At 39.5% G+C, this 24,582-nt stretch overlaps 1 protein-coding gene across 2 annotated transcripts in view; it reads left to right on the top strand.

The window, feature by feature from the left end:
* Positions 1-6,154: 6,154 nt before the first annotated feature.
* LOC129731654 (photoreceptor-specific nuclear receptor-like) overlaps positions 6,155-24,582 on the top strand; it is a 117,410-nt gene continuing 98,982 nt past the window's right edge. The window contains exons 1-3 of one of the 2 annotated variants that reach the window (XM_055691817.1): positions 6,155-7,317; positions 22,234-22,377; positions 22,436-22,673. In XM_055691817.1, coding sequence (XP_055547792.1) covers positions 7,263-7,317; positions 22,234-22,377; positions 22,436-22,673 — 437 coding nt within the window. In that variant the 5' untranslated portion in view covers positions 6,155-7,262. The remainder of the gene's footprint in view (positions 7,318-22,233; positions 22,378-22,435; positions 22,674-24,582) is intronic. The other variant, XM_055691818.1, reaches the window with a different exon arrangement.

Raw genomic sequence — 24,582 nt, 5'->3', positions numbered from 1 at the left:
TTAACCGTATTTTGGCGGTCTTCACCAATCTGAGCTTCTGTTCACCAAGCCATCCAAGCGGCTCTCCATGTTATTGGCGGTTGTTCAATGTCCGGGTGTCAGCGTGGGACTCGAAACAGTGCTGTCACGATGATTTGGCGATACTGGAGGTTGAGGGAAGCTTTACAAGCCAGTCATAAAAACAATTAGTACAGAAGGCAAAAAATGTTAATACAGACCGGAGCAAGCGACATAAAACTAGGCAACGAAAACAGACTAACGATTGGAAACTCGGATAATGGAACTGCAATTAATTTGGGAAGTACCAGATTTGTTTCCGACTTATTGAGGGTCCACGACTTCGACATTGTACCATTGCAGAAGGAAAGTTATGGACGAAAATGACTCCCCTGCTGAACTAACAAGACTGATTAAGACCACGATGGATGGTGTACAGGGCTGTGTGAAGATTTCGGGAGCGGTATCAAACCCGGAGATTTCGACAAGGTGACGGATTTTCCTGCGCTCTGTTCAACATTGCACTTAAAGGTGTTATGAAAAGTGCGGCCTTTAACATGCGGGGCACGATCTTCAATGAATCCAGCCAGTTCATCTGCTCCGTTGACGACGTGGACCTTGTCGGAAGGACGTTCCAGGTGGTTGTTGAATGGTACACCAAGCTGGAACGTGAAGCAGAAAGGTTGGATTAACGGTGGATACGTCGAGGACCAAGTAACTGCTAGCAGGGGGAACCGGGCTCGCATTGCGTAGCGTAGTGATAGACGGAGAAGAGTTCCAGGTGGATGGCGAATTTGTGTACCTCAGATCATTGGTAACGTTAGACAACTGCAGCAGAGAAATCCGCAAACGTAACTTCGCCCCCGTAACAAGTGCACCATGTACAAGATGCTCTGAAGGCACTACACGTGGACAATGCTCGAGGAGGACTTGCAAGCACTAGCCGTTTTCGAACGACGTGCGCTTAAGACTATCTTCGACGGAGTATGTGAGGATGGTGAATGGAGGCGAAGAATGAGGAACGAGCTGTTGCATCTTTACGGCGAGCCCAGTATCCAGAGAGTCGCTGAAGCTGGAAGGGTACAATGGGCGGGACATAATGTAAGAATGCGGGACAACAATCCTGCAAAAATGGTGTTTGTCTAGAATCCGGCCGGTACAAGACGTAGAGGCTAGCAACGAGATAGGTGGTTGGACCAGTGGAGCAGGATCTCGAAAATATAGGATGCTCAAATTAAAAACAAGCTGCCATGGACCGAGTGACGCAGGTGAAATCCTGACGGGTGTAAGTAAATATCTCGCACTTCCTACAACGAAAGAGCGAGTCCCCCCTCCCACAAAGAATGGCTGGTTCAGGATCCGCACGGTCATTGAGCTTACTTTACTTTACTTTTTTGGCCAACGGACCGTTCACCGGTCTAGGGCCGAACGAATTAGAGATGTCCAGCTTCTTCTGTCTTGTGCAGCCGTTCTCCAGTCTTCCCGTACACCAGCAGATCGTGCATCTTCTTCCACCGCGCACATCCACCGCGTGCGAGGCCTACCACGGAGTCGACGGCCTCTTCCTGGTTTTCTACTGAAGATAGTTTTGGCGGCTCTCTCGTCAGGCATCCTGGCTACATGTCCAGCCCACTGAAGCCTGCCCCCCTGTATTACCTTCACTATATCAGCATGTTTGTATACCTGGTACAACTCGTGATTCATGCGTCTGCGCCACACTCCGTCTTCCAGTTTACCGCCAAGTATCGATCACAGAACTTTACGCTCAAAAACTCCGAGCACTCGTCGATCGGCTTCCTTCAGCGTCCATGCTTCATGTCCGTAAAGGGCCACCGGGAGTATCGGCGTCCTATACAGCGCTAGTTTTGTGCTAGTTTGTAAACTACGGGACCTTAGCTGGTTACGCAGTCCGTAGAAAGCCCTGTTCGCAGCTGCAACTCGTCGTTTCACTTCACGGCTCATATCGTTGTCACATGTCACAAGCGTACCAAGATAAACGAATTCGTCAACCACATCAAATCGTTCCCCATCTATCTCCACCTCAGCATCAACACCACGGGGACTCCCACGCTCTCTGCCAGCTACCATATACTTCTTTTTGGCAGAGTTAATGACAAGTCCCAATCTCGTTGCTTCTCTCTTAAAAGGTACGAAAGCCTCCTCCACGGCCTTACGGTTGATACCGATGATATCGACGTCGTCCGCAAAACCAAGAAGCATGTGAGATTTCGTGATGATCGTACCGTTTCTTTCGACGAGTGCTCTTCGTACTGCACCCTCAAGAGCGATGTTAAACAGTAGGTTGGAGAGCGCATCCCCCTGCTTCAGTCCATCCAACGTTACGAACGCGGCTGATGTCTCGCCAGCTATCCGCACGCACGATTTTGATCCCTCCAGTGTCACACGACTCAGCTTTATTAGTTTCGTAGGGAAACCGTGTTCCAGCATGATCTGCCACAACTCGTTTCTTTTCACTGAGTCGTATGCCGCCCTGAAGTCCACAAACAGATGGTGAGTCGATAAGTTGTACTCCCGGAACTTATCGAGGATCTGTCGCAGGGTGAAACGTTGATCCGTCGTGGAACGCCCTTGTCGAAAACCAGCCTGGTATTCGCCAACAAAGGATTCCGTTAACGGTCTCAACCTGAAGAACAGGATACGGGAGAGCCCTTTATATGCGGAGTTGAGCAACGTTATCCCTCGATAGTTGCCACAATCCAATCGATGGCCCTTCTTATAGATAGGGCATATGAGGCCTTCCAACCAGTCGTTCGGCATTTGTTCGTCCGCCTAGATTCTTAGTATCATCTGGTGGATCGCATAGCACAGCCGCTCGTTTCCCGCTTTTAGAAGTTAGGCCGGGATACCGTCCTTCCCAGCGGCCTTGCCGTTTTTCAGCTCGCTATTCGCCTTTTTCACCTCCTCCTGTGTTGGTGACTCCACAGCTTGTTCGTCACTCATAATCGTCATCCTGTTCCTGCTCTGCTCATCCGGCTCCTCACCGTTCAATAGCGCCTGAAAATGCTCCTTCCACCTGGCTGCAACCGTCGTTTTATCAGTAAGCAGGTTGCCGTCCTTGTCATTACACATGACCGGCACAGGGAAATACCTGCTTCTGACTCTGTTGACAGTTCTATAGAATCTCCGCACGTCGTTTTCAGCATAGCTGTCCTCTGCGCTGGCGAGCACCTGCTCCTCGTACTCGCGCTTCTTCCGACGGTGGGTTCTATTTTTTTTTGTCTTCCACGCGTCGTACCTACCACCTCTCTCGCAGTCGTTTCGATGGCGCCGTGAATACTGCTCCACAGCCCATTTATGTCTTCCACTCCTTCCTCCTGCTGTTCTGCGATCCGTTGATCCAGCTCTCTGGTGTATTCTGCTGCCACGCCATCAGCTTTCAACCGCTGAATGTTGAAACGCATCGTCCTCTCTGTGCGAGATTTCAGCACGTTCGACAACCGTGCGCGGATCTTACAAACGACGAGATAATGGTCAGAGTCAATGTTTGGTCCCCGAAAAGACCTAACACCAGTAATATCCGAAAAGTGCCGACAGTCAATCAGTACGTGATCGATCTGGGAGCAGGCTTCTCCATTTGGTTGCCTTCAGGTGTGTTTCCGAATATTCAAACGTGGAAAATAGCAGCTACATATGGCCATTTCTCTGGCCGCGGCAAAGTTTATTAGCCTCAGGTAGTTTTCATTGGTTGACGAGTGAAGGCTATGCCTTCCAATGACCGGACGGAAGAATTCCTCCCTCCCAACCTGTGCGTTTGCGTCTCCGATGTCGACTTTTACGTCGTGTTTTGGGCACTCGTCATAGATTCGCTCAAGCTTGTCATAGAACTCATTTTTGACTTCATCGGATTTGTCGTTTGTCGGTGCGTAGGTGTTGATTGAACTGTAGTTGAAGAATTTGCCCTTAACCCTCAACACGCATATACGGTCATCTACGGGCCTCCACCGGATGACTCTTGTTTTCTGATTTCCCAGCACTACGAAACCGTCGCCCCGTTCCGCTGCTTTGCCGCCACTGTAGTAGATGTGGTACTTGAAAGAAGTGCGTGCAATAGGGTCTACTGCACGGAATTCCCTTTCTCCGGAATTTGGCCACCGAACCTCCTGAATCGCTGCGATTTCGATTCCCTGCCGCTGTAGTTCTCGAGCAAGCAAGCCACCCCGCGCCTGTTCATTGAGAGATCGGACGTTCCAAGTACCCAATTTCCAATCGTTTACCTTAATCTATTTCCGTGTTCGTAGCCTAGGTTTTTGCCGATTGATCCGTTCGTATTTCGGCCATTGAGCTACAAGCTACAAAAACGGCACCAACATTGAAGGTGCTGAACGGCGGATCAGAGTGTTCAACGGGATGATACGATCTTGCACGGCTTATTGCTGGTAGCCGATATATGCAGGGATGCGGAAGGTAACCTGCTCGTGGACAAATGCGGGGTGATCAGGAGCAGCCCTCAGTCTTCATGAAGTCAGATAATAACAAAACCCTCCACGAAGGCAGAATGCTGGACGACAATTCCATCTGGACAACTTCTTAGCCTGACCAAAATAAATGAATTACCTTTTTTATGCCAGGCTATCACTTCAGACGAAGTTAGTTCGCGAGTTGCAGTATTGGTTTTTTCGAAGTTTTATATACCCACAGGCAAAAAAGCGCTATGAAACTTTGAAAAAACCCAATTTTGTTACTAGGGTTGGGTTAAGGTTCCTTGAAAACCCTTGAAAATGTCCTACAATCCAGCGTTGGGTTCTATCCTTGGTACCAAAATGACGACGGGCCCATAGTGCTACAAGTTACCGATATTTATTTTGGTCGATCTGCTTTCCTTCAGGTACAAAAACTGATTTTTGTTATCTGGTGGCCGTCAACACGTCGGCATTGGTCCCTGACCTTTCTGGCAATTAAACTCTATTGTTTTGCTTGTCCAAGAATTGTTGTACGCTGAAGAGTTTCTCGTCGATGAACACGATATTCTACAACCTTCCTTCCGCGGCCCTTTTTACCAGCGTCTTAGTTTTTTCAACCATGCTTGGTTCTGCTTCAATGAAGGATCTTGATCCTTTTGGATGTTGTGGGGCTTGTATTGAAGTTTAATTATCTCGACTTCGCTTAGATACGTTGAGATTTATCGCCAATTTAGCTGAACTACGTCGAGGATTTCGCTTAAGGCCCTTAATGATGGTATTGTGATGTCATATTTAGACATAACATTTTGCAGTTACACATTTACGTGCGATTAGTCAAATGGAGATTGTGAACGCGTTTGAGAATTGATTTACACGTAGAAAATAATAACTAAAAATTGCCTCATGATACATTTCTGAATAAATTTTTTAGAGAATTCTAAATTAAACGAGTTTCTTGAATTTTTATAGTTAATATCAATGTGGGAATTATGATTGTTTTCGCTACGGAGCAGAATCCCTTATTTAGACTATTACGTTGAAGTAATTAAAGTACTTTGCGTTTTTCCCTTCTAAATTGTATATGGTTTCGGTAATGGTTTTTCATAATCAACATTAAAAGAATTTTCGGGCAATATGTAAATGGCCTGATGTCTACGTCATTTCTCCGTTTCGAAAAAAAAAATGCTTCCTTCAATCGACCGAATTTTGTAATTTGTCATTTTCGAGAATGGAAGAATTTTCGGGAGGTAAATTAAAGTGACCCTGAATGAATATTCAGACATCTGGAGGAAATTGAAATATTTTACCTGCAGCTGGTTCACTTGTAAGTAGAATCTGGTTAATAATGATGACAAACTTATTAATAGTAATATAGATATATATAAAACGAGATCGGAATCAAACCGTAATAAAGGTTAGATACCGATCTCATTTTATCCGCGTTCTGATGAAAGCTAGTCCCGCTGTGCAACTGAACGTACGGTACACGTATATATCACTCCAGTTTTCCGCTCTCGGAGAACACTCTCGCATTTGCTCATTTTAGCTGCTTGGCTTGCAAAGTACGGCAACCAGTCCACATTTTCCAACAGTAACAGATGGGAGATGAGAAAGGGATTGCATGAAACTACGCTTCCGTCAACTTTTCGATTTTTCCACCCTCTTCCAATTGCCAAGCAATCTGTGGCCGTGCATCTCGCGACAAACAACAATCCTACTATGACTTCATTCTCTCAGCTCTGGAGTCCGGATTGTGTGCACTTCGTTGTCGTCGTCGGTGGTAGCAAAAGTACGATATGGTGGAATTATAATGCCACTTGGTATATAACATATACCAGAAGAGCGAACCTGCATGATAGCAAAGTGGGAACTCAGATGCCACACAGTCACCTGCGTCGGAACGGGACGGATGTAGCCAGCGAGATGAGACAGAACCATGCCTGCCAGCGACAGGGAGGAGGAGTTTGTTCCACGGCTTATGGCAAACGTAAAAAATGTGGAATTCCGAAATCAAGTAGGACGAATCATAAATTCTCCATTGCATGCACTTTCCGCGCGTGTTCTGATCTCCGGGAGATGATGATGGTGATGTAGCAGCAGCAGAAGTAACAGCAACAGAGTGGCAGGCAGGATTCAAGGGCTACGGTCTTACCAGGGTGTCGACGTTGGCAGTGTGGTTGTTGTTATCGAATTAACGGAGTGATTTTTAGTCGCTGATCGGATCGCGACGGGCGCGTATGGTGTTCTTCTGCAGCTCTGCTAGGACAAGCACTGAACTGTCGATTCACAGTTGGGTACTTTGGTCAATTGTCTTCGAACGGATCTAACAGAAAAAATTGCTAACATTGCGGCGGAAATCTGAATCTGCCGAATAGTTTGTACTGCAGGGAAAGTCCTATCGTTCGGTTAAGTATTGCGGGGAAAGGTTGCAACTGCATCGTTTTATGTCGATGCCGTTTTCGACTAGGACAAACAGCGTCAACGACGATAGTTAATTGGATTCTTTCGGTGCATCGTTCAGTGAAACGCACTTCGCGTTAGTGAGTTGAGTTTTTTTTGCGACTTCAACCGAGGTTTTGGTACACGGGAGCATAGTGAAGTTGGACTTTTATTCCCAGATTCAAAACTAATGAGCGGAATTGAAAACGGATTAACGCGTGACGATTGCAATTAGTGCATCAAGTGAGCTTTTAAAAAGCGAATTCACGGGTCGTAGCATCGCGTCAATTGCGGCACAGCCAGAGATCAAATGGGATAATTTCGATTGTGACAGGTGAAGTGCGCTGGAAAGAAGATATACGTACACGAACAAGTGGTGCTGCGTTTCGCGGTTGAGGCGAGTGAATGTTTTGCTTCCGTAACATGGAAAGCTCGACGGTTCTGCAGGAAAACAAAACAGGTGGGCTACAGTATAGAATTTGGACCTGTTTCATGTGGTGCAATTTTGTGCATTTTGATGTTCTCGAATTTCATTCTTTATTAGAGATTTTATGTCATATAAATCAAAGCCAGGATTAGGGATTGTGGGGGGCCAGGGGCCAAGTTATATGTCGATGCCCCTTTTCAGTTGTCAAAATTTCAAATGATACAAAACAAATTTATTCATACAAAAATAAAAGTTAAAGAAAGGTTATAGAAAGATTGTGTTTGTTTTGCCCAAATTCCAGTCTTTTTAAAGTGCAATGAAATTTTTTGTTGTAAGTGAACTTTTGTGAGAAATTTTTGAGCGCTAATATCTCAGTAACTTCTTATCAGATTCACAAGCTTTTAACATCAAACGATCAGAAATTTTTCTACGAATGAATTATGGGACAATAAACAATCGATTTTTGGAAACGCGTTATTGATAAATTTGTAAACATATTCTAAGCAGCTTCAGGAACCGCCTGTGTATTGGGACGAAATACACGAAATGTGTTGGGTGAAATTCAAACAGAAGTATATCAATCCGTTCTCTATCGTTTTCTCTGTCAGAACTTGTTTTCAGATTGTAAAACTAAGTTAGCAAACTTTAACAATCATCAATCAAAGTTACCAATCGAGGGACACTATTCCAATCACCCCGAACCTATTTTAAGCAGTTTCCATCTGTTTTGCAGGCGTTTTGTCCACAGCACCCGAAGTGGCTCCTGAATGGCTGCAATATAGGTAGATTTGTTTCGATTAATGATTGTTCACAAATTTGTTTGTGATTAACGGTATTTCTTATATTCGTAAGACAGCTAGACAAACAAAGTTATCGTTTCCATCATTGAAATTGTCGATATTGAACAAAATTCGGAAACTTGAGGCCTGTTTTCTTCGACTGATTAAAACAGGCGCCACTGCTTAAGCCGTTGCTCACTATATAAGAATTGTTCAAATGAACTGAATAAACTAAATAATTGTATTTCTTCTCCAATACAGCTGAGGCTAGAGAAGTACTAGAGTTTTAAATCCCCTCAACATGGACATAGCATATGGTTGGCTCAGAATCGAAGCCTTCATGGATAGATATGTTTAGCGGTGAAATACGAACCGTGCTTTTAAGCACATTGAAGGAAATTGAAGCAGTTAAATTTTCAAATCACTTCTTTTGCGTAAGACTGCTGATTAATTTCCGATTACAACTAAGCGAAAATTTCATAACGATGATCCACACTTTATCTCTTAGTGTCCGTTTGTCAAACGTCCAGTTTCTGCAAGACAATAGCATGCAAAATAGTGTGTGTTCATAGACATAAATTGACATGACAGCAATTGAAATTTTACACTTGCTATCGGTATCAATAAAAATTGTTTGGAACAGTAAACCGTTGAACCGAGTGATATACCAGTACTGAAAATCTTGACTTTTTTTCAACAGTTCGTTTCAAGGGTATAGTTTTAGTTATCAGAAACAAATTCTTTTGAGAGGTAAGCATAGATTTCATTATGCTAGTTTAAAAAAAATTTATAAAAAATTCAAGTATTAGATGGCACCAGTAGTTAGTGCTGTGCTATATTGACATTTATAAAACGTGATGTGCCAAACAGAGACATATGGAATATATCTAACTTTGTACCAAATAATCGTCATTTGCGGGAAGTGTTACTATTCCATCGACAGTCAAAAAAGCTTACGGAAATGCCACTTTAAGTGAAAGAGCGTACGTATTGGGTTCCGTCTCTTTTAAGACAGTAATTTCGTTTCGATGTAGACGACAGTCCGTGTGACAGAGGACCAGGATCCTTCCAAGACGCTGAATTGGAGGAATTGTCCGATTAGGATCCATGCCAAACGCAGGAACAGCTTGCTTCGATATTAGAAGTTTCCCGCTAAGCGCAGCGATTGCATGCTTTGGGAATCTATACATATAAAAATGCAGCTCTGTCTGTCTGTCTGTCTATCTGTCTGTCTGTTCCATATAGGCTTGGAAACTACTGAACCGATCAGCGTGAAATTTTGTATATAGGGGTTTTAGGGGCCGAGAAAGGTGATTAACGTGATTCGAGACCCCTCCCTCTTCTGGAAGGGAGGGGTTCCATACGAATGAAACACAAATTCATGCACATCTCGAAAACAAACCAAGCAAATAGAACCAAATTTGACATGTGAATGTTTTTAGGGGTAACAAACAGGTCCATAATGGTTGACCACTTCTTCCTCTTCTGGAAGGAAGGGGTCCCATACAAATGAAACACAAGTTCATGCACACCTCGCAAACAAGCCAAGCAAATGGAACCAAATTTGGCAGGTGAATGTTTTAAGGTGTAAAAAATATATCCATAATAGTTTGACACTCCTCTCTCTTCTAAAAGGGAGGGGTTCCATACAAATGAAACACAAATTCATGCACATCTCGAAAACTAACCAAGTAAATGGAACCAAATTGGGCAGGTGGATGTTTTCAGGGGTATCAAATATATCCTTAACAAATTGACGCCACTCCCCCTTTTAAAAGGGAGGGGTCCCATACAAAAGAAACACATATTTTCGCACAGCTCGAGAACCAATCCACCAAATAGAACCAAATTTGGCATGTAAATGTTTTTAGAGGTAACAAATATGTTCATAATGTTTCGACACCCCTCCATCTTCTGAAAGGAGGATTGCCACACAAATTGCTGCATATCTTGAGAAATAATCAAGCAAATGGAACCAAATTTGACATGTTAAGGTTTCTGAGAGCAAGAAAAATTTTTGACTCCAGACGCCATTGTTAAATTTAAGATGGAAACTTCCGGTCTCTATCCGTAGAATGTCTTCAAATATCATTTTCAAATCCAAGATGGTGACTTCCGGTTTTTGAAAAACAGCGGGATATGACCAAGTACCACCCAATATGGGTATTTCCGAAATCGTGATGATACACTGAAACCACAAATCGACCTCCGACAACATTTTGAGTTGTAAAATGGCGACTTCCGGTGACTGGAAAACTGCCGAAAATGACCAAATACCACCTAATATGGGTGTTTTTCAACCAGAATGACGTTCAGAGGCCAGAAATTGTCTCCAAATGCCATTCTGAAATCCAAGATGGCGACTTACGGTTTCTGAAAAACAGCGAGATATGACCAAATACCACCCAATATGGGTATTTGCGAAATCGTGATGATGCATTGAAACCACAAATCGACCTGGGAAAACATTTTGAGTTGTGAAATGGCAACTTTTGGTGACTGAAAAACTGCCGAATATGACCCAAAAATAACCAAATATGGGTGTTTCTTTAACCAGAATGATGCTCAGGGGTCAGAAATTGACACAAAATGTCACTTACGGTTTCTGGAAAATAGCCGAAAATGACCAAATACCACCCAATATGAGTGTTTCTTTAACCAGAATGACGCTCAGAGACCAGAAATTGTCTCCAAATACAATTTTGAAATCCAAGATGGCGACTTCCACTATGTGAAAAACAGCCAAAAATGGCCGATTTTCATCCAATATGAGATGCTTCGATACCAGAATGATACACAGGAGCTAGAATCGACCACAGACACCATTTTGAATTCTAAGATGGTGACTTCCGGTTTCTGGAAAACAGCCGAATATCACTAAATAATACCTATTATGGGTGTTTCTTGAACCAGAATGACGCTCAGGGCCAGAAATTGTCTCCAAATGCCATTTTAAAATCCAGGATGGTGACTTCCGGTTTCTGAAAAATAGCCTAAAGTGACCAATTTGCACCCAATATGAGCGTTTCTTTAACCAGAATGATGCATAAAGCTAAAAATTGACCTCAGGCACCATTTTGAATTGTAAGATGGCAACTTCTTGAAAACAGCCGAATAATACTACATATGAAAATTTCCGTAATCGAAATGATGTATAGAAGCCAAGCATTGACCCTAAACATCATCTTGAATTCGAGGATGACCACTTTCAGTTTTTGAAAAACAACGAAAATAACTGAATGTGGAAATATGAGTATTTCCGGAGAGGTGATGTACTAAAGGCAGAAAACGAGGATGTTGTCATTCCGATAAATTGGTTTTATTTAATTTCAAACGATATAAACAAATCGCAAGAAATCAATGAATTTGGAATGTTGAAAATTATGAAATTAAACACAAAAATAGGCGGGACGAAGTTTGCGGGTCAGCTAGTGATTCATAAACAAGGAACTTAGGTTCTATATGATTTGAAGCCAAGGAATGTTGAGCAACGTTTTTTCGCCTATTAACAACTGCTCTAGCGGCAAAAAGGAAAGAGTTTTCTAGATCGCATCGTGACGGATTGAACACGGCCATAATACAAGCATAACCACGAAAATGTGATTAAACTGTCTGATAACGATCGGCCTTATACTGCCAAAGTTGTTAAAAACTGGCGAAAAATACTCAAATGGAAAGTAGTACCTCACCCGCTTTATTCCCCAAATATTGCGTTATCCGATTATCACTTGCTCCGTTAGATGGCACATCAGCAGAACAGAAAACGAAAAATGACTTGATTTGTGGATTTTTTTTTATTCTCGCTTATTTTCCGTCGGTCTAGTTCCGCCACTGTTGTGGCCAATCACCGACGCCCAGGGAGGCGACTCCACACCCAGGACCCTAACTCACGACCCGTTTATTAACGGACCGGCGCCAACGGCTTTACTTCCTCATGCGATGGAAGGCGTGATCCCAGAGATTTTTCGCCTCAGAAAATCTCCCGGTGTCTGCTAGGATTGAATCTAGACCAGTTTGGGTTGGTTGTGAGTGGATCACGCCACCTCACAACCATCGACACCTATGTCGGCGGTGGGATTCGAACCCAGGCGTCGAGCGTGGTTGGCGGAGACGTTACCAACCACGCTAGGCCCCCGCTACTTGATTTGTGGATAACTCTATAAGATATACAGCTAGAAAGATGGGACAAAGTTGTAGCTAACGATGGGCAATAATTTGAATGATTTGTAGGTCTCTGCTATTTTTTCGAAATAAGAAAGCATTTTTATCACAATAAAATACAGCAAGAACATAGTTTCGTTCCTTATACATAAACTTTGTTTACAAAATCGCACAAAATTATAACACCTGTGCGGCAGTTTAAAAAAAATCTTAATCTTTCTCTTTAGGTTTACGTTGTATAACAGAATTTAGCGATTTCCGCTTAATGTGCTTCCAAAATTAAACAATTTGTAAAGAGGCGTAGATCGCACTGAACAACACAGCTCAAACTAGAGAAAATGAAAGATTATAGGTTTTAGCCATTCCTGTGTGAAGCCATCAACATTTTTTCAGAGACTTAAATGAGTTCTCTCGTAAACATAACGTTGAAGCGACGAACCCGATCAGTAATTACTATGCGAACTCTCACGTAAGTTGACGCCTTTTGGTAATGGCTGGGGGTACCAAAGTTCACAGGAAGGGATAAAAAGCTGTAATTTTTCTTGGGCAACATTTTCTGACGTGGGACTACGTCTTTATTTACTGTATTGAGATGCATTCTGTGAAACTGGAAATGAAACTGGCAAATGTTGCGTCAGATTTCAAACTTTAATCACAGCATAACCACATGATGGATAACAATAACCAATATGTTGTTGGATAAATAAAATGTAGAACAATTTTGTAATATGCTAGTTATCACTCTAATTTCATTGCTAAGCGGTAAAATTGATAAAAAGTTTCAATGACAAATTTACGCGAGCAATGAACCAATTACATGCAAGCATTCCTAGCACAGACGACGTGAATGGGCACCAACCGTTCCCTGTGATATTCTCTGTTTCAGTATCGAAAATAAATTGACAGAGTTTCCCCGTCCCAATAGGTCAATTTATTTTTGCTTCCATGGGGTTTGACTAGTGTGATGTCTCGAAGGTAAAAGTGATCCGAAAAGTTTGAAACAATCCCCATACTTGAATAATTCCTAAACCTCCTGTCAGAACGTAATAAAAACTGATGTCTTGAAAGAAAACATGCTGGTATAAGAAACAGTACCAGTGGAGCAGAGAGCAGCAGATCTCTCGTCGTCTATGATTGCTAGCGAACCTATACATAAGAGAAATGACGAGACACTCACCGTTACGGCAACTGTCAACATCAAAACGGGCGAGCTGTATAAATTTGCATTGCCGTTTTCCGTTTTTATGTTGACAGTTGCCTTAACGGTGAGTGTCTTGTCATTTCTCTAATGTATAGGTTCGCTAATGATTGCAGCGGTGCTCTTCTATTCGTACATTTCAGCGGTACACTTCCATTCGTACTGCAGCGCGTGGTACTTTTCGTATTGCAGTGGTACACTTTTGTTCGTACATTTCTATTCGTGTGGAATCGAGGAGAAACTGCAATGCTGCTGCTGATGGTGATTGACAATTTATCTCATAAACATGATTACCATAAATTACTTAACAAGAATTGTACATTTTTGCAACGGTTATAACTTATATTTATTATTATATTTTATATTCGATATTCAATAAATAATCGTGACAGGATGGTATCGAAAAATTTAATTCCCAAACATACAAATTTATAGAAGAGTAAGAGCCGGTGAATGCTTGTGAATTTTTGGTCCATTTACTAAGATTCATTCAGAATTTTTTCTTACATTTCAAAATTGTTAGGTGATATTTTATTATTTTAAACTATTCCGTAATAAACGTATATTAACTGTTTTCGTGATACAGCGAATGTAATTGTAGGCAAATAAAAAAAATTGTCAAGCAAAAAACAAAAATGGAAATGTTGATTGCTACGATTTTTTGCTGAAACTTGTTGATAATTTCGTTCAACACATCTTCTTATGTTTGCCAATCAATGATCTTTCTTAAGGGCTCCCATATTATTTTGAAAGTAAGATCCAAATTATTATTTGTTTTAATCGAAGTTAAATAAAACAAAACCATTCATTATGATAACGTAAGTATTACTGGCTTTGGTTTTTGAGTATATAGAGTTATTTCTGACTTTGACGCATTACGATAAATTCTTGGTGCTTCTTCAACAAGAACGATAAGCTTGTGCTTTGTCAAATGCACAACAAATTCTACAGGCATAATATCGCCAAATATAAACGGTATTTTTTCGAGTGTTGTTGAATATATTTCTGAGGCTGAAAAGAAAAGTACGTAAGTCACCGAGCAAACTCATTGATTCTGTCTGCGGACTCTGAATATTTTGGAACAAAAAATCCTCTCATTACAGTGTTTAGTCCCACGTCACCATTTCATACAACCCTAGGGCTGTATACCTTGTAGTATCTGTTAGGGAATTAGAAATACGTTGTCCAGTGATGTGAACTTTTGTAATAACAGGGTAGGGAAGCAGCAGGTAGGGAATAGCAGCTTTAGGAGCCGCCTGTGTATTGAGACGAAATACTTGAAATCTGTAAGCTGAAATACAAACATAAACATATCAATTTGTTCTTTATCTATTTTTCTGTCAGCACTTGTTTTCAGATTCTAAAATCGGTTTAGTAAACTTTAACAATGATCAATTAAAGTTCCCAATCGAGGGACACTATTCCAATAACCCCGAACTTTTTAAGCAATTTGCGTCTGTTTTGCAAAAGATTTTCTTCAGCACCCAAGTAGCACCTGAATAACTGCAACTTTATTCGTTTGATATTTTTTCGAAGATATTTCTGTGTTGAACGGAATTTTATGTATTCGTAAGACAGCTAGTTAATCAGGGTTTTCATTCTTATCATTTAAATTGTCGATATTGATCAAAATTTAGGAGATGGAGCCCCTTTTTCTCGACTGATTAAAATAGGCGCCACTGCTTAAGCCGTTCCTTACCCTATTTCGAGCTTTGGGGCAGCATTTATTTTTACTTCTGTTGACCAGTGTAATTCTAGTGACCTAGTTTGAAATACCCGTACACAGAACGATGGAATGGCGTTATAAACATTTCGTCCAGTGACCTGCGCAGAGTTCTTCTACGGTGCCCCTAAGAAAAACTTGCTCAAAAGAGCCGGCCAAGGTAAAAATGCAATGTAATATTATTTTACTATTTACACCAAAAAATGCGATTTATTCTAAAACTGATGTATAATGCCTTTTGTCCTAAAACGGAAAATGCGATCGGAATGAGATCGATATCTGTATTGTTTTCGAGTTAATAAAAAAGCAACCTGATTGTACAAAGAGAACTGGTCCATGGTTACTTTCTTGGGGAACTCCGGATGTATTTGTAAACCGTCAGAATCTGTAGGATTCAAGTTTTACTCTCAGACTTTTGTCACGAGACTGATTGCAGTCATTTAACAAAGCTTCTGGAGACACTCATTCTTGAGAGTTTGCCGAGTAGATTGCGATGGTCAGTTTTGTTGAATGTAGTTTTCAAGTTCGTATATATGAGAGACACAATCCGTCACGAAACAAACTTAAATTGTAACATTGAGTTTCAGTTCATTGCGATATACTTTTATTTGTATAAGCGCAAAAATAAAATGCAATTTCACTGAAACGTTGGATACCTTCCAATTTACAATAAACCTAATTTCTCCCGTCAAAAGTAATTTTTTGTGTAGTAGAATTCCGCGCCAACGCGACTGTGGGGCGTGGGCCTTACTACTCTAAGTAACTTCACATATTTTTGAAAATTTATCTATACTAACATTTTAAAAGATCTGAAGTGTGTTTAAACTTTTATAAAAATAATACCAAAAGTTGAATTAGAATTCTGCATAAAAAAATCATTTTAAAAACAAAAAGTGATTTTAAAAATATCGGTCATCTCAGGTTTTTTTCTAAATAAATTTTCAAAGGGACAATTTAGTTGCCTAATACTCTTCTAAGCAAATCAAAATTCCGTTTCTCAGGAAAAAACGCTTTACTAACAAAAACTTTTTGTGTATTTCTAAAGTACAGTAAAGTATTTTTTTACACGATTCTACGTATCCAAAAAAAAACGATTCACCGGTCAAAAAAAAAAAAAAAAAACTGTAAAAAACATGTTATTTGGAAAAACGACTCAAAAAGCCGCGTTATTTGGAAAAATGTCGTGAAAAAATCACGTAAAAAAACTATGTGAAAATGTAACTGTGCAAAGAACACCCTACGATAGTTTGTTACCGTTACTGTTGCTCACTGTACCTGTTTTACGCGAGTACGAAAGATCGTGCAAAAAAAAAACGTTTTATTTGAAAAAATGACGTAAAGATTCGTCGTAAAAAACCGTGTAGAAAATGACTTTACTGTAGTTACAACAATCATAGAAAAATCAAGGGATGACTTCCAAGAAATTGTCTAAATTGAATTTGAGATCTTACATTGAGAAAAATTAAATTTAAAGACAAATAGTTATTTAAAAATATCGATCATCGGGATCATCGCGATGTCGAGCCTCAAAGCGGTAAAAGTTTCGCATTTATACAACACAAACGCGATACAACACAAACTTCAGATAAACGTATTCTTCACAGTAGGAAGAATACGTTCATTAAAGTTTGTGTCGAAATTTACTATTGAATATTACTATATTACTATATGAATATTGAATAGTTGCCAATGCCCGTTAACCCCAAAAACGATGGTCGCAAAATTTTGCCACTGCATTGAACAATTGCTTGATTGTAATTATATAAATACCGTCAACCTGGGTGAGATTGTGCCTGTGGGTGCCATTCAACTTGTGACTTGTCAGCCATCTCTTCCGGGTTAGAAGACTAGTACTTTTTGGTTAAGTATTCGAGGAGACTTGTTCAAGAAAGTTTGGTCTTGCGATTCGTACATGAGGAGAAAATAATGACCGGTTGCTAGATTAATTTTATTATCAGCACTTTATCTGGCGAAGAAATAACGGAAAAATATACTATTCTTGACTATGCAGCAGAAGCTGGCTTCCAATGTGTGTGGCGATGAGATTTCGTAATAATATTAGTGATGGGAAACTTATCGATACTTATCAATAATATCGATAAACTCCACACATCGATATTATCGTTAATTTCTTGACGTTAACTATGATCGATATTATAAGGGTGAGCAAGTCAGTGGGGCTGGTTACTGGAGGAGACCTCGTCTACCCTACCCCAGGAGTTGCTTTTGCTGCCAGGTATTTGTTGGGTGCTGCTATACGACAAGATTTAGCGTTGTTGGGGGTGGTGTGGAGGTTCGGGTGTCACTGAGTTTCTGAGCAAAAATGGTAGCTAACTAGGTATTTATAGTTTTCAGTTTCCTAAGACAGATGAATTTAAAAAATTAGGCCTGCAGAACTTCAAAAATATATCAAAACATGTTGCCGCATCTCAGAAAAAGCGATGATACGAAATTGTAAATTGCATTTTCCTTGGTTTGCTAACTCTTGTAACAGGATGGACTGGACATGCATGCGGCAGTCTATTGGTAGTTCTGTGGTAATTGTTTAGTTGAACTTGGAACTGTTTGCGTTCAAAGTATCTGTTACCCAACAAACAATTTTTAGTTGCACTAAAATCAGCTCAATTGTAGTTTCAAATCAACAAAATTATTGCGCGGAAAAAAGTGTCCTGATTTATACAGGGGGTAGACAAAATGGTTGAGAAAGGCAAAATTTTGTCAATTTTTAAATGACCAAAACATAACAAAAAAAGAATCAATTTTGATGACCGGTTTCATTTTACTGGAAAACTATCCTAGTTTCCTAGTATTACTTGGGAACTTGGCGTGACCAACCTACACCGGAAATGTTTCGGATTTCAAGAGTGTGTGAGATTGAGATCCTACTCTAAAAATATATAAATTTAAAACCAAAAAGTGATTTCAGAAAATATTTAAGATAGACATAGTTTGGTTTGGTCACGACCAATTCTCAAGTTATGCTAGGAAACTAGGATAGTTTTCCAGTAAAATGAAACCTGTTTTATCAAAATTGATTCATTTTTCGTGAAGTTTTGGCCATTGAAAAATTGACAAAATTTTACCTGCTTCAATTATTTTGTCTATCCCCCAGATGGAATCCCTAATTTTACGAAATGAACTTTGGCTTGAAACTACTCCGTTGAAAGCACTCCCGGCGTGAAACCCGAGGACTTTCCAAAACAAACTATTTAACTCGTTCGGTTGTTTGAATTTTCATTCGCAGTATAGTATTTGTCATTCACTGTCTCTGATTTTCACAGATTGACATAGCGAAATATTCATTTAGCAAACAGCTGTCGAATTATCGATACTTATCGGTAATATCGATAAAAGCCCCGGAATTATCGATTGTCATCGATATCCGTTTTGGGCGATATTTCCCATAACTAAATAATATCTGATTCTGGGAAAGAGGTTGTACGATTGAGCTGTAGTTTCGCATGGGGACTTTTTTCGAAAAGACAACACTTTTGAGACCGGAATGTGAAAAGTTGATTTACATTGGCTCAAATAACAATTTGAATGCTGTTTTCGAATTGATCATTGACTGAACTACGCAACGTTTATTTTAAACAGAAAAAGAATTCTAATTAAAAAAATTCTAATGGCTTTTTGTTGCTACTACATGCAATGAAAATGAGCATACTTTTGAGAGATAAGATTATTAAAAATGATACAATTTCGATTGATATAGATTTATGTTTAAATTTTCCAAAAACGTAAAACATTACCAATTGAGAAAAAAGGTCGCTTCACTTTAATTTATTTTCGTTTAAAAAATCAGATAGCCTGTAAGAAAAAAACTAAGAATAAATGTGTTAAGGAGAATAAACCATCCCTTGATTGAGATTCTATATTCAATTTAGAGTATTCATCAAATCTTCAGCTGTCATATTTTTATTTGTCTATTTCATGATGATATACCTAGCTTGCTCAAAACAGTCTTATATGATTTATTGCGACAACACAACAAACCAACCTACAACGCAGATCAAATAAACCAGAAAAAAAAACTTAAGATAATACGTCAATGCATTGCCGGATCAAAAAAAAAAAAAAAAAACAAAAGACTTTGAAGGCCAGTGGAACTCATTTCATCTCACATCGCTTGTGAAAAAAAAAAAAAAAAACAACCTAGTCAGCCACGATGCCGTGGAGTTTTTTTTCGTAGAAAAGATAAAGCTGCTCTCTTCCTTCTTTCTTCAGTGATGAGAAAAAGTCTGGGAAAATACACCGCACCGGTATTGACTCAACTTGATCGAGATGTCTCCTGTTGGGTATAAGAAATTAAACACTTCTACTGTTTGTGTTCCCAAGTTTGCTGTTGACAAATAACCTGTGGCGTACTTTGTTGCAGATCAATTGTACTAGACGAGGTAAAAGCAAGTTCTTGTTCAGCGGATCATGACTTAAGGGCGTGCAGATATGATATAGTGAACTTATTATAAAATTTTTAAATATCGTCACACTTTCATAAAAATTCAAGTTAACCTTCATTGAACCCTTGTGTGGAAAACCACACAAATGAATTTTGTTTTGATTTTATTTCGAAAACTTCTCGTTCGATTTTGATGAAACTTCTTGACAATTCCTAAACCATCAATCTTACACAAAATACATTTTCTCCAAGGGAAAAATATTTTTGGTTGATGAGATATTTAAAAACTTACGTTGTTTACCCTGGTGTGTGGATTTCCACACATACAACATTCAAATTTATTTTGGACAAGAAACAACTTAATTTTGCCCCAAACTTATTTTTTTCATTGTGTGCTTTCATACCTGAAGCTGTAGGTACCAATTAATCCTGTTTCAAAAATCAAATAAGGTGTTTATGTGTGCAAGAGTATGTGTATGTGTGTTTATGTGTATTGATGTGTATTCATTCTTGCGACCAATATATCTCGATTTTCTCAGCAACGGCTGAACCGATTCGATTGTTCTTAGTCGCGTTTGAAAGAGCTTAAAGTCTAGTTAGTTGATGGAAAATATCGTTTTGATCCGAAGGTTCACTCAAAAATGACGTAACAAAAGATGATCAATTTACATGGGAACTGATAAACTAATTGATTTTTTTTCCAACGGTTTGAATGATTTTAGAAATGTATAAAGGTGCATTCTTTTAATTCGCATCAAAACCAAATCAATCAAAAGGCTACGTGGGACATGTGTAAAAGTATGTGTTTATTTGTTTCATCCCAGTGTGAGAATTTTCACACATATGGGTTACGAATACGCTAATGCTAAAAGTACCTATTTAGTGTTTGCACAGCCTGGTTGAGCAGTGTTCAATATTTACACAGTTTTATGTCTACTGCGAGACAAGTATACTCGCACTTTTGGGTATATTGAAATAAATTTAGAATGGATCTCCCGAGATGGCTAACAAGCCAGTCGTCGTGGGTTCGAGTCTCGGCTCGGGAGAAACTGTTAGTGTTAGTAGGATCGTAGCGCTAGCCCCGCTATTGTCCTTTACACTAAACATTTGACTGCGAAGTCTGTGTATAATGAACGAATCGGAATGTAGAACCAAGGCTTTGCTTACTTTGCTTAGCATAGATTTCAGAATATTTTTACGAACATTCCTAGAACCAAATTGCTTCATTGGTCAAACCGATGTTAGGATTTTTTTTTGTTCAATTGCTATCATAGCATGTTTAATTGGTCTCATATCATGTAAACACGTTTTGTTTTGTAACTTTTGCATGAACCATCGGATGAAACAAATGTCCGATGATGACCAAATAGCCTCCAACTTCAAGCCCTTCCAATTGCAGCCAAAAAAATCAAATCAATACATCCATTGCTGAGGTAATCCAAATGTATTTTTCAAGATTGTTTTTGTACACTACGCATAATATCATTCAATTAGTTACCTCCAAGATACTGCAATGTACTAGGCGTTTCCACAAGTTTTGTTTTGTTTTTTTTTTCAACGTACCTTTGGAAATTATCATTTAATTTTAAGTATATTTTTGAATATAAATCTACCCTCCAAATCCTAACAAACGCATCTAGCACCAAAAGGACCTCAAATCAGTCAAACCGCTGATAGAAAAAATCGGTTAGTTTATCAGTTCCTATATAAGCTGACCACATTTCGTTACGTCATTTCTGAATGAACCTTCGAATCAAAACGATATTTTTCGTCAAATAACTAGACTTTTAGCTCTTTCAAACGCGAGTAAGAACAATCGAATCGGTTTAGCCGATGCTGAGAAAATCGAGATATTATGGTCGTAAGAATGAAAATATACACACATACACATACTTCCGCACACGTGCATACTTCATTCGATTTTCGAAACATTATTATTGGTACCTATAGCTTCAGGTATGTATGCACTCAATGAAAAAAATAAGTTTGGGGCAAAATTAAGTTGTTTCTTGTCCAAAACAAATTGATATGTTGTATGTGTGGAAAACCACACACCAGGGTAAACAACGTAAGTTTTTTTAGGATGCAATGAAGGTTAAAGGACGAAATATATGATTAAAATGCTGATGGTAGAGCCAAAAGGTATTTCAGGTTACGAACCAATTCTTAGAAAATTCAATTTTGGTTTAACTTTTACACCTTTCCTTTCGACAGCCAAATTAACTCAACAACAGTTGATTAAATTTACATCACCAGTTTTCGTCACGAGCTGATTCTGGAAAATAAGGCCAGATAGACGTAGTAATAACCGAGAGTTGCAAGCAATATGCAAAGTCCAGAAGCATTGCGTTTGCAGCCATATTGAAGCGAAGTCGCCAAGTGGGACGTGATGTAAATATCGAATAAAGATTTATGCTAATTCGGCTTTTCGCAACACCATTAAAAGGCAGCTATTCTCTTCGTAAGGAACGTGCTGGGACAATTTGTCATAAACACATTAGCGCAGACATGATTTAATGACTTCGAGGGGTGGAAGTTGCTTGAAGTGTCGCAACATGGTTTTAACATTTTCATTTAGATAAATGCAAAGCTGAATAATCAGTTACTAGTTGCACCAGTTGCGGAAACAATGTTGAGATGAATTGTAATAATTATATTCTATTTATTTATGTTGATTTGTATTCGAAAGGTTTCAACAAGGCCTCTATTGCGGACTTCTACGACAAACTAGAGAAGGATGAAAATGGTCTTCAAAGTGGCCGGGGATTCAGCATTGATGATGCAGCACACGGAGCTTTGGCAAGATCCGAAAATGGACTTCCCGGGAAATCTGGTGAGTGAAGTAATTTATGTTCAATATCTTGTTAGATGTTAATAAATCCATCTTTCAGAGCATCGCGGATCGCCAATATCCTGCTATTCTCCGCAGAATCGTCTTCTCTCGTGGCCCTCGCAGCACCTGACACCGGCTAGCGAGGGTGGTAGCATTAGTGCACGAAAAGCGCAAAACCTTGGTCTGATATGTGTGGTCTGTGGTGACACCAGCTCCGGGAAACATTACGGGATTCTGGCATGCAACGGTTGTTCCGGTTTTTTCAAACGCAGTGTGAGACGGAAATTAATATACAGGTATGCAAAACATAAATCTAACGTGATTAAAAACCCAACAAATTACCCTCTCTGTCAGCCTTAAATGTTCAACTCGATTGTTTACATATTTATGCTTCATTATCATAAGTTATATTTGATTCACCAACATGCAGGACCTAGCTAGTGAACCTCATGTTGGATTACAACCGGAAAGTCAGCGTATAGATAACCTCTCAATATTGATTCAAGCAAATCCGTTCACCCATCTGCTACGGTTGGCTACGGCTACTGGTCGAGTCACATTTGGCCAAGTGTATCCTCGGCATAATTCCGATCGATCCCTCGGGACAAACAACGAACCAGCCAGGTCGTGGTACAATAACTACCCACAAACGCACCCTACTTTTTGGTGGTCTTTCGATGCGAGCGGCTTTCTAGTTCGTATGTATACAGCCGTTCGGAAAATTTGAGCGTAGGGAAAACACAATATTTTGGGATGATGTGAAAAAATAGTCCGTCAGCTGACAAAGCTGGACTGTCAGAGATAGAGTCACAATTGATGCACTTTCTAGGTGATTGAGATGGAAGAAAACGAGCGATGATGACACATCACACATCATCCCAAAAAATGAGCCTTGTAAACTACTGATGACACACAGTTGTAACATTTAAATACTCGTTTTTGACTTTGAGTATCAAATTAGAAACAAAAGCCAAATGAAATCAGAAAATTTACGAAAATATGTGATAGTGAATTGGATGAGGATAATTTTACTGTCTACGACAGCTTGTCTTATGTCAATGTAATTCTTGCAATAGGGGATAATCAATTTGGTTGTCTGAAGCGGTAAATTTCAATAATAATTCTCTTTTAACTCACTTTTATTTTAAGATTAGTAACCCTAAGGAGAAAATGTGATGTCAAATTTTTAATTAGATCAATTAGAGGCAAAAAATTCATTTTGCATAAATTGATCTGGTAACTAAGAGTGCAGTAAACCCGCAAGGGCCATTATGGTTTCAAAGATTGCCTGATAGTTATGCTTTAGATATAAAATGTTTCTCAAACAAATGATTCAATTTAATTCCAAGAGCAAACTGAAGAAGTGACAGTCGTTTTTCGCCGTAAAGCTTTCATCGTTGTCAACCGTGTGATGAGATCCTCAATAAGTCTCTAAATAATTTTCCTCGTTTTAATTTTTCTTCTCTAGGATCCCGCATGCGCTAAGATTACAATCTTGTATCAATAAGGTTATGTAAATAACTTTTATCAGGTACCTACTATATAATAAAATAATTTGAATAATGTGTTGGCCATGAAAGGATCTAGGGGCGATTTACGGCATCTGAATATCATCCTAGTTTTGTAAATACTCATATCATCCCGATTCCAGCAACACCCATATTGGATGATACTTGGCCTTGTTTTCATCTCTTCAATCCATGGCTATTAGTCTTCTTTAGAATTCTCATATACATAAGCTCTAAATTTGATATAATTGTTGGGCATCTACACTCAAAAAACTTTTTATTTCAATCACCTAGGGTATCGGCTCTATTATCGTCAGGTTTTACCTATCGTCAGGAGAGTAAATGATGTCCAAGATCGGTAATTTCTTGCGTGATGGTTCTTCATAATGCAGAATACCTCTCTGCAAAATATTAGTTCTCTGAGACTTCATTACCCCCCGGACGATTATAGGTAAAACCCGACGATGATAAATCCGATACCCTACCTCAGAAAACAACTTTCACGTATATTTACGGAATTCGTCCGGCAGTAAACCATGGTTTATTTAACATTAGCAGAACACTTTTCATATAAATTACTCAAAAATATCATTCACTACACTAAGAATACTTCAAATTTCAAAATGTTTACCTTAAATTTTTAAAAACAAGTTTAAAAAGCATAAATACATGAATTTTTACAAACCTTAAATGACAA

Source organism: Wyeomyia smithii, chromosome 3 (genome assembly GCF_029784165.1).
Source record: "Wyeomyia smithii strain HCP4-BCI-WySm-NY-G18 chromosome 3, ASM2978416v1, whole genome shotgun sequence".
Classification (NCBI taxonomy): Eukaryota; Metazoa; Arthropoda; class Insecta; order Diptera; family Culicidae; genus Wyeomyia; species Wyeomyia smithii.
This window is presented reverse-complemented; position numbering and strand designations above follow the sequence as displayed.